This window comes from Tuber melanosporum (assembly GCF_000151645.1).
Source record: "Tuber melanosporum whole genome shotgun sequence assembly, scaffold_1, strain Mel28".
NCBI lineage: Eukaryota > Fungi > Ascomycota > Pezizomycetes > Pezizales > Tuberaceae > Tuber > Tuber melanosporum.
The window spans coordinates 793958-805952 of NW_003298755.1; the positions used below are offsets into that span (position 1 = coordinate 793958).

Below are 11995 nucleotides of genomic sequence, written 5' to 3' on the forward strand. Positions count from 1 at the left end.
CATCAAATTCTTTCGGCCGCAACTAATTTATAAGCATCAGTTCAGGTATACATCTAAATGTAGGGACTATAGCATTGTAGATATACTAAGTAGTGGGAATAAGAGTTATCATTAGACCAGCTCAAGTTGAAACTTATGGAAGAGGAGAATGATGTAACGAGATCTTACAGAGTACTATTACAGTGAACTAAACCTATTCCAATACTGGAGTTAAAAGACTACTATAATAGGAAAGGTTGTAAACAAGAGTCTACCCAGCAGATGTACTATTGGTTAGGTACCTCAGTTGGATATACTATGTCATGTTAAGAAGTACCAATGAATTGGTAAGGAGTGGTGGTTACCCTACCAGGTAGGATAACTGAAGTAGTTAGTTGAGGAGTTACACTGAATTGCTCAATGGTATGTCCTGATACAGTTACCCGACCCTTGGACTAGAGTTACCCTGCATTGGACAATTGGTTACCCTACTATAGAGTCAAGTTACCCTACCTTGAATGTAACTTGTTACACAGGGCTTCAGGGGAAGTTACCTGATTTTTGTCGCTTAAAACTAGACTGAATGTTTAAATCACCAGTAGTGCAAATTACACACACACATCCAGTTGAGCTCTGAACAAGCTGTAGCTCGGTGTAATGGGGGCTCCCTCTGGAAAGATGGATCGCAAGGTTGTGACTGCACTGAAATGAATTCTTCCGCAAAGTGAACAAATATAATAAATGTCAAAAGTCTTAACAGTAGAGTTTGAAGAAATAAAACTGTAAAACTTAATATTGTTAAGCCACAGCTTTTACTTAATTAAGTCCTGATCTCAAGAGGTAGTTGATTGCCAGAGTAGAGGAGAACTTGCATATACTTAAGTAGATTTCATATACTGCCAGTGGCTCCCCATCACTACTCTGTATTGCAAGCACCTAACTCCCTTGGGCTGCCTAGTTAACCTCCACAGGTCGGACCAAAGATCCCCTGTAGCAAATAGACTATTCTTGTAGTTTGCTAACATCCACCAGATATAAGTATTTTAGCCACTGCATCTACAATGCAACCACAGGAGTAAAAACACTTCATATCGCGGACATGTCAGTGGTGAGCAGTCATGTCCGAGTAGATGCGATACCAACTAAAGAACTCTCTACCCATATACACTTAGTCTTCTACAAGCATCCGCAGCCCCTGAACATCTATCCGGTTCTACTCTATTCCATATCATTCCGGATGATGGCTACATAGCTCCCCCCATAGACCCCTTCAGCTGTTGACTACCAATAGGCACTACCCACAGTCAACCCTCCTAGAAACAGGTCTTATCTTGACCTTAGACTAGTATCTCAGAGTCCCTAACGATTCTACACTTTCGTGGCAACGCACTTCAGTTACCTCGCCTACTAACCTTTGGTAATCTCACATACTACCTTAGACTTCAAAGTAGTATTACTCCGTCAGTTCTGGTCTGTTTTACATGAAACCACCTAGCGACCATTCTCCAGGTTCACCTCTACCCTCCTATATATCCTGCAGACAGCCTCCAGTTGGATGGACGGCGGGAACGTATATGGTATGGCAGGAGCATCTGTACCTGAAGACATTTACTAGGCTTACAGCAACTCTCCAGGCTGTAGCCCATGACACTAGGGACTAATAGTGGGGCCAGAAGGGGGTGTCACCCACCACACCTCGAGGTTACAGCTTGTTCGGAGCTCAACTGGTTCTGCTAGTGTGGATCCGCACAACCTGAGATTCCAACACCCTATGTAGTTTAGCATGACAAACAATCCAGTAACTTCCCCCGAAGTCCTGTATAACAAGTTACTTTCAAGGTAGGGTAACTCCCAAATTCACTACTTAGGTTATCCTACTGAGTAGGGTAATTACCAGTCCTTACTAGTACCTGTATACTTCTTAGTATGGTATAGTATACCCAACCGAGGTACCTAACCAACAGTACCTCTAGCCAGTAGACTCTAATCTATCATCATTCCTACCATGGTAGTCTCTTGAGACTGGTATGGGTATAGGTTTTGTTAACTGTAATAGTACTCTGTAGAGTGTCATTACACTTAGAGGCGTGGTGGCTAAGAACCACCTCCAGCCCTGAGATAAGTCCCTAGTATCCTGGGCTATAACCTAGGGAGCTGCTGTCAGTCTAGAAAAAGTCAACCAGAGGAGGTATACCAGTAACATTGTATACACTCATGCTATCTGGTCAACGGGAAGCAGGTTGTGGAATATATAATAAGGGAGTGGTAAACCTGGAAAATGGTCTGCCAGTAGCTTCGTGCAAATTGGACCAGATCTGCTGGAGTAATTCCACTTAATAGTTAGAGGTAGTACATGAGATTACCAGAGGCCTGTAGGCTAGGTAACCAAAATGTATTGCCCCAAAAATGAAATAGTCTTAGAGAATCATTAAGTGCTTTAAGACACTAGTCTAAGGTCATGATAAGACCTCCTGCTAGGAGGATTGACTATGGATAGTACCTATTGGTAGTCAACATCTGAAGGGTTTAATTGGGAGGACTATGTGGCCATCAACTAGAATTATATAGAATAGAGTAGAACTGGATAGATCTTGAGGGACTCCTAATGCTTACCGCAGAATAATAGTATATGGGTAGAGAGTTCTATAGTTCGATAGTTTCTATTGCCTCTGCTTGTACATGACAGCTCACTACTAACATGTCCACAAGAAGAGCAGCTTTTACTCCTGCAATTGCATTGTACATGTACTGGCTAAAACACTTCCCTCGGGTGGATGTTGGCAAACCACACAATAGTTTAGTATTACTGAGGATCTTTAATCCGGACCATGGAGGCTAGCTATATAGTCCAAGTAAGTTGGATGCTCACAAATACAAAGTAGTGATGGGGAGTAACTTGCAGTATATGAAATCTACTTAAGTATATGCTAGTTCTCCTCTACTCTGGCAATTAACTATCTCTCGAGATCAGGACTTAATTGAGTAAAGCTGTAGCTTAATGATATTTAGTTTTACCATGTTGATTCTTCAAACTCTACTCCTAAGATTTTGAAATTTCATTATATTTATTCCCAAAAGAATTCATCTTGATAGGCTTGCAACCTTGGGATCCATCTTCCCAAAGGGACCCTATAATGGTAGGAGAACTTAGTTCTATATCACAGAATGTATTTCTAAGGGTAGGATAACTCTGGTCCGATAGTAGGATAACTCTATCCAGACTTACTGTCACTTAATTCTTGATAACTTTCCAATAAGCATCTACTAATCAAAAACCCACTCTCAGACAATAATCACAATACTATTATTTTTAATTCACCAGCTAGCTTGAGATTTTGAATATATATCTACTAGCTTAGAAAATATTTTTCAAAGTCTATTAACCTCTCTAGCATCCTCTATATGAAAAAAAGGTAAAATTTTCAAAATCTACATTGAAGTATATAAAATAACTTCATCTTCTCATATATAAGTACAACTAATAATAATTACTGATTCTTAAGTAGTTATGGAGTTATTTGACTTTACAGTTAGCCAATCTACTGATTTTTGCTGATTGCATCAAACTAAAAGTGGCCATATCTTAAGACAGTTTTCTTGGGTCTCTTTGGTTGCAACACATTTTTCTGCCCCTAGTAAAAATGTCCAAGAGTCAGGTTTTAATTGGCACTGGCTCAAGTTAACTACTTGGATTACCCTACCCAGTAGGGTAACCACAATCCTTACTAGTACCTAAGTCCTCTAGTATGGAATAGCATGTTCATCTTCTTTTCCTAACTAACAGTTTCTCAACTCAGTAGAACCTTCTGTACCACCATTCCTACCAACATTGTCTCTTGACACCGGTATGGGTACAGGTTTAGTTAACAGTACTAGCACTTTGTAAAGTCTTGTTACAAGAATGTAAGATAAATAGTTTACTGCTATAGTATTAAAATGAGTACTTCATCAGCATACAAAACAGACTATTAATCTACAAATTATAGTGTCAAGTAGATCTTCTTTATGCCATTAAACAGTGGGTATAAACTAAGTGTCAGTTGCAAAGCATTAGCATGTAGGCCAAAGTAGTCAGGAATTAGTCTAAAGTTAATATCAGTAATGTCCTAGTGTACAATGTAGGTTATAGTTCTACAGATAATCATATCTAAAAATAATCTTTAAACATTTAAAAAGCTGATGTTAAGTAAGTCTAGGTCACAAAGTATCTACTTGCATGTTAATATAGTTAGGATAAAATCTAAACTCAAAGTCCACACTTTACAAAGATATAAAACAAGTTGTATCTTCTTGGAATATCACAGAGGGTACAATTTCTTTCCTTTCTTAAAATTGTGAAATTTAGTAAAACATTGTTGTAAATTATCAACTCTGAATGTATTGAAATTGATGCAGAATATTAGTCAACAAACGTATTGTTGATCGTTTGACAGTAATATTATATGGTTGGAATTATGATAAACATGTCTGAAATTATGCAAATAAAGCCACTTCCCAAATGTCTTGGTGAATAACTTAGTAAGCAGCCCAAGGGTGCAACTCACTACAAAAACAACAACACAACTGTGAAAGCTACAGTGAACATTATGTTATGATGATTTTTTAAGAGAATATAAAATAAAAGATACTGAACTGCATATATGCAGATACCTCATTCCTCCTAAGTTATTAAAAAGAACAAACACCAAGACAAACCACTGTGAGATGACCAATACAGAATAAGGAAGAATAATAGACCTCATTTGGATATTTGAGCAGATTGAAATAGTAGCAAAACTGGTTTACCGGCCTTGGTCAACATTCAGAAATTTTTTTGTCTAAGCATTAGAAAGGCAGTATTAATAATCTACTCCATTCCAATTGTCCCAGGAAGCTGCGTGAGTAAGATCCTCACACAATATTGTGTGAAGCACAAAGACTATGGGATTGGACTTGGCAAGAGTTGTGTAATAAATATATACCTCATGTTTTACTGTATACAATTCATAGAGTTCTGAAGTAGGAAGGAGTACGAAAATCGTGAGCAACTAAAAGAGCAAAATTAAGCTCCGAGCATTCAAGAAAGTGATTGGAGTGGGCAATTGTGTGGAGTGTTTGGACAATAGAGCAGTTTAAAGATGTGATATGAAGTAATGAGTACTCAGTTAAACTTGGACGTGATCATTGGCAAATGTGAATCTTTAGACACTAAGATGAGCATTGGCTTCCAGAATATTTGAAGGATGTAGGAAACGGGAAAGAGGTTACCTTAATGGTTTGGAGTTGTTTCTGGGGTCACAATCAGGGTACCTTTGTACTACTTATTATGCTATCAGTGGATCTTCAAAACTATTAATGACACTTTAGAGACAAGTATAATACTGGTTCTGGAAAGGGTTTGTGATACATTCATCAATTCAGTTTTTCAGCAAGACAATTCTCCAATCTATCCAGCTACCATTATTCAGGGATAGTGCAATGCTAACAATATTGCATTAGACAATCATCCTCACTGCTTACCTCTCTGGAAATTCTATTAAGCATGTCTGATTAAATCATGTGATCACTAAGACTTTTGGGTTGTAGCTTTATACAAGTCACTACCCACCCCAGCAGTTATAATTCTCACTTACCTTCACACTCTAAAGGTTCTCCATTTTCACTCTAAGATTTATCTAGAGACTAAAATAGTATTTAGTACCAGTATTCCCTATTTCTTTAAATATCGTTAGATTTAGTCCTAGTATCTACTTGATATACTGATGACTAGTATGTAGCTTGTATCCAAGGCTCAGATTATGCCACAGGATAGCTAGGATTCTGGGTTTATAATTAAGACTGGCTTCAGTCTTATATCAGGACATTGACAAGAATCATGGTTGACTGAGACAAAGCTGATGTTGAAAATTTGCATGTTCTTACTTAGTATATGCTGCAAATGCCCAGTACACAACCAGATACTCAAGATACTCAGGAAACAAGCAGTATAAGCAACTTAATATTTGCATCTAGATAGGTGGCTGACATATAGGACATAGAGTTATGTTTCACTGATGCACGATAGTTTCCCGGAGTTGAAAACTAATTACCTGTAAAATTGAAACGACAGAATTTGTATCTAGTATTAGTTGTCATGTTCTCTTGTATATCTAGCTTCATACTGGAATTTACATTAATTTCATACTAGTTGTCGCCGTTATGAACAATACAGACAGCTTTAATTCATTGCACTACTGCTTGAAGAACTTGGAATAGATAATTATTCCCTAGCTGGTAAAACAATTTGGGGTACCTCCACCAGAGCGCGATTGAGAATTGTCTGTTTGGAAATGTCCATGTTTGGTGTAAAATCCATCTTGGATGAATTCATTTGTCCCCACATCGTACCACTTCTGAAAACTTGTATTCTTATGGATTACTTCACCCTCTTGTTAAGTCTCGCCTAGAAGTGTGGCTCGGAGAGCCATTGGGTGCAACTAGCTATCGTTGAATCCTTCCAGATACGTGGGAAGCATGGAATATAGCAGAGGGTCACTTTAAATCCGGAGGCAGATCTCTTTCATCTAACTAGAATTATTATTTTTTGCTGATGGGTCTGGAACTCATAACAAACTAGCAAGGGAACTAGATACGGGGGACAATGTCTACCAACGCAAAACCAGAAAACTAAAAAGCTAGTTGAACCAGAACTATAAGCAAAATTAAGATAGTCAAGATTTGAAAACCAGTTAGTAGTAAACAATAAACAAGTATTTCGTTTTAAACAAACCTAATTTTTAGCATCATAAGCGATCACTCAGTCGTCCATGTACCTGGCCACGAGGGCCGGTTTTGATTGTCCGGCGCCATATGATATCATACAGCAGTCCGCTAATGCACTGCATGCAACCGTGAGCACAAGAAATCATCAAAGATTTCAGGAGGCGAAGGAGGCCATCTCTTAGCAGATGGACCCTTGCTTCAACAGCCACCCACCTCCGCCCCCGCTCGCAGCAACACAGGTCGTAGGGTTCTAGGGGTTGTCGAAAGCCTGACGATAGATACAGCGATGATATTTCGCGCTATAATACCAGGCCATTGCAATATCCACCGCACCTCCTCCGGCGAGAGGTGTTAACTATGGAAGAATCGATATGATTCCTAGATCCGTGTTTGCCCGGCAATCTGGGTGAACCCAACCGCTCGAGTGCCCATACAGTTGCCGGCAGGAAACAGCGGGGCTGAGGAGCGGTATCGGCTCGTTTAATGATATCAGTCCCCGTGCACAATACCACTCCTGCTGTATGCAACTATCATTCTCCATAAACGGCCTCAGCACCCAACATCCCCATCCCACACAAATACCCAGACATAGCTCCATTCCAGGCGCAACTCAACCATACCCTCCTTTCAATAGTACCAGATAGCGGGCTGTCTACAATCCTTATCCCACCCCGCCGTGCAACCCAATTGCTGGGTACTCGAGTGCGAGGTGATGATTAGTCCCGCAAATTCACTCGACATATCCATACATGTGCCCTCCGCGCGAGTAATTAACGAGTATTTCCCCACAAGAATCGGAAGAAGCGAAGGAATAAGAAATGCTTGCTCGCAATTTCACTGCAGTACAGCACCCGAGCACGACACTAACTAGTGCTCGAGTGATACCACATGACAGTGTTCATCACGGCACATTAGGACAAGTATGATATTTTCCAGACACTACAATTCCATGCCATACCGTAACTTCCCGAATACCCGCCTCCTATACCCACTAATATAATACACTTCGAAAAATAAACAAGAAAAAGAGAACGCCCAAAAATTTCCGCCAAACAGCGGGTATCGCAGATTGTACAAACGACGAGAATAAAAGAAAAGGAGGAAAAGAAACAGGTCAAGTATTGCCTATTCATGCAAGACCGTGGGTTCCAATGAATAGTTAAAGAGGAAATAAGATTGAGGGGATAGGGGGAGGGAGAGATTATTCGGACACAATTGCGAGTGTAGAAGAATGAATAATATTGGAGGGGAAATGAAGGATAAAGGGAACGGAAGATGGGAGCAAACGAAGAGAAGACTTCCCATCCCCATGCTCCACCAAAGTAAAATGAAAAGGAAAGGAAAGAAGAAACGGGGGGGCACTTCCCGTAAAACATACACACATACGACCAACCACCCGCTAAAAACCGAACCAAACCAGATCAGCAACCGGACCCACCCAGCCTCCCAAGGTAGTAGTACACGGAACCAGAGAAAAAACCAAGCTACCGATGACCAAGAAGCTGGATGAGATCGTCGTCGTCGTCGTCGTCGTCGTCATCGTCACTATCATCCTCTTCCTCGCCATCCTCCTCAACAGCTTCTACCCCGCCACTACCAAAATCACCCAGGTCATCATCGTCATCATCGTCAATGTCCGTAAAGTCCGCACTATCTTCAGTCTCCCACCCATCGTCAATGATTAAGTCTTCCACTCCATCCAACTCCATTATTGCCTCTCCCGCGGCCGCGATAGCCCTGCTCGCATTTGCAAGCGCAGCCTCACCTTCGGCCGGAGCCAGACGGGGTGGAGAATTCGCTTGACCTCTAAGTAGGGGATTCAAGGATGTCGTTCTCTCGGAAATACGCGGGATAGCAGATGGAGACACAACACCCCCGCCGCCATCCGAACCGTCTTCCGGACGGAGGACACGTATCTGGTTGGTGTTATAGGACCTGCAATTCTCGCACTTCAGCCCTAAGAAGTGGAAAGGCACATTGCTCTTGGCCGAGCAGTCGTTGCAGCCAATAAGGGAGCGCCAGTTATTGTATGGCTTTAGGAGAGGCTGTGTCTCTATCTCTAGGTCTAGAGCACGGAAGTGACTTTCCATGTTTATGATTGTGCGTGCGCATGTAGGGCAGCGATATGATGTCTTCATGTGATCGTAGTAGCAGCTCTGATGTATCGAATGTCCGCATGTCTGTTTATTTTCACAATGGAGGTTAGGTTCGTCCGGGGATTTGCTAGCTAAAAATTAGAGCGACAAACCATAAATACCACAGTTTGAGTGGAAGTGAACATATATTCACCACAGATAGGACAATCGCATTCGGTCGACCTTTCAATACATCTATGCTCCCCCTCCAATGAAATGGACATGCACACACCGCACTTCTATTCTCAGTCAATTATCACGCGCGTCCGAAAGTATGAATAGCGGTTGAATGCGCACCTTGCAATGGAAGAAGTCCTTCCCAAGCCCCTTTCCTATTCGACAGATGCCACAATCATTGCAGTGGTATATGCTCTTGTCTGGATCATCATCCCACAGTTTGCACTAGCATACGTCAGCGCTTTTCGGCTCTTGGAACTGGGAGCAACAATTCCACACGCGAACAAAGATGAACAAGGATTCCCCAAGGTACCCGGAAAGAAGAGAGAATGCAAACCTTATCGCAGTAGTATCTAGAGCTCCTAACACCGCAGTGCCTGCAGTCCTGTTGCGCCGACTGAGCCCGGTCACAGTGCATGCAGAGCATATTTTTGGTCTCCCTCCTGATCAGGCTGTGATCCTGATCTTCGTCATGGCAAAACCTGCACGTATACCACTTTTCGCATGTTGAGCATTGAAGCTTTACACCTCGGCGGTAATGCGAGCAACCAAGCTCCAAAACCCCGCTCTCGGCCGCTTCAGAGCCCGTATAAAAGGTTCTCGCAAGATCCGCAGGCGACAGCTTGTATGGGTTGTCTTCAAGTAGTAAAATATGGCCGCTGGCATCGGTAGTCGGGGCGCTATTTGGTAGAGTGGATCCCGAGTTGACCGCATCTGTAGCCCGGCGTAACGCATTGTATTTTTCGGTCATGAGAAGATGCATCCTTCTCGCCCTTTCCCGTTCGCTAATTTCCATGTTACTAATCTCCACCAGTTTCCGACGTAATTCCCTCTGCCCATCATCCTCTGGTAAGACGAAAGGTTTGGCGGTATTGCTTTCTGGCCCGAGGGCACTCTGTTGAGCTGTAGAAACGGCAGGACCTTCTGACGATGGCATTGAAGGTGGAGCTGGAGGCGATGGCGGCGGTTGCGGTACGGGAACTGGGGAAGGGGTATTATGGGGCATATTGGGTGCAGAATCCATACTCGCAAATGGGGGTATGCTCGTCGATGGGTTAACGGCTATTAATGTCGTCTCGGAGTCAGTATCCTCGGAGTCGATATCGATCGCTTCGGAGACAGAGTCCAAGACCTGAGGACGAGTAATCGGAGTTGTGGGAGCGGAAGGTGGGCCAAGTGACTCTTCGGTGGCAAGGGCAGGAAGCTCCTCGGCAATGGACGACTGTGACCATCGACGGGCCCGCTCGACCACGGGAGCAATAAAGCGGATGGCGTAGGTAGCCATCGGGGGATCTGATGGTACACAACCCCTCGAAGCGAGATGAAGAGGCCGGAAGCAACCGAGGAGGAGGGCAAAAGGGCAAAAATTAGAAACAAAGTGAAGAAGTGCGGACAGCGATGGTGCTGTGGATGTGAATAAGAGCAGAGGGCGAGGGGGAGACTATGGACGAGGTGGAATCGCAAAGGGCGCCAGGAGCAGCAAGCAAACAAGCACTGTAATTAGTAACAGAGCATGTTAACACCTCCCGGAGAGACGGAGATGGCTTGTGACATTTATTTGTTCTGTCCAGACCAATCGCATGCGAGGGTCTCATACAAGGGTCAGGCATTAATAAGTGGTACTGAGTCCATGCGAGACACGGAAGTAGTGGAACAGAATGACTTGAAGGAGACTTTGACATCAGATCCAGGGTCTATCTGAACAATGATATAAAAACTATTGAAACACTTCTGACGAAGCAATACTGGCCCCAAATGGCTTTATATAGGGCTCAATCACTTTAGTTCCTATCATGTACATTATGGATAGAAATCAGGAAGCGGAGAAGCAACTTGGGGATGGAAAATAGAGGGATAGAAATGAGCGGGGGTGATATGTTGAATGAGGGGCAACAAGTGGTGAAAACAATATTGTTAGTAGTTCTTGCGAAGACTCAGAATAGATAAAGAGATATATATCTCCAACATACTAACAACTTAAAGAAATACACAAACTTGAGATAACATGATCCCATGCAACCTCTTGCAATCTACAACCATCCTGATATCTCATAATCCTTTATACCCCCTCAATCCAGTATCCTCAGGTGATGCCAAATACTATATACCAAATAGCATATAGTGTAAAGAAAACAATATAAAACCACCAACTCTTATGTTATACCGGGGCCTACTGGTGTAGGATTTGAAAGAACTAAATGCCCTCTGCCTCCATACCACAAATTATAAAAACTAGCATGTGCCCAATAATTGCATATTTGCCTAACAGTATAATTGTATATCTACGAAGTCCCATACTGTAAAAACTCGAATAAACGGACGATGTACCAGGTAGTTCAAAATTTCCTCCTCTGGAATAGGGGCAGACAACATACCAAAAAAAACCCGCCTTCAAGACAAATAAAAAAGAAAAAAAAACAGACCTTACTGGAAGAGACAACTGCAATGTGCTAGTACATAGTCTGTTTATTCGAGTTTTTATGATATTTCACTGGCAATCTGATGAAGAGGACGGGCAGTCCAAGACATAATGTAGAAAATGTTATCATAGTTGAAAAAATCAAAACAGAGGAGAACAAAAGCTAAAGAGACAGGAAAATAGAAATTAGAATCTCGTATGCCCACCTTGAGCAGTAAGGACAGCTTTAACTCTAGTTGTTATGCTGGTAAGAAGGGCGTTGAGATCATGAGAATCAATCGCTTCCCATTCTTCTTGAATAGCAGCTCACATGGTATTGTATTTTTGAGGTCGTGGATGACGGGTATTAATTTACACCTTTATCAATCACCAAATTCCTTCAATAAGGTTAAGGTCTGGAGATTTCGAAAGCCAGGGAAACAGGTAGTAGTATAAGCCTTTTGTCCTTAAAACCTGAGTAATATATTTCGCAGTGTGAACTGAGACACAATTCTGCAGAATATAAACAAAGTCTTCCGTCTCGCGGGAGACCTCATACCAGAAT

At 42.1% G+C, this 11995-nt stretch overlaps 1 protein-coding gene; it reads right to left on the minus strand.

The window, feature by feature from the left end:
- Positions 1-7663: 7663 nt before the first annotated feature.
- GSTUM_00003880001 (uncharacterized protein) lies at positions 7664-10465 on the minus strand. XM_002835073.2 has 4 exons: positions 9370-10465; positions 9153-9257; positions 8969-9094; positions 7664-8900 (listed from the first exon to the last, which is right to left on the minus strand). Exons 1-4 carry the CDS (start codon positions 10315-10317, stop codon positions 8205-8207), a joined length of 1875 nt encoding a protein of 624 aa, XP_002835119.1. The 5' UTR covers positions 10318-10465; the 3' UTR covers positions 7664-8204.
- Between the last annotated feature and the right edge of the window lie 1530 nt (positions 10466-11995).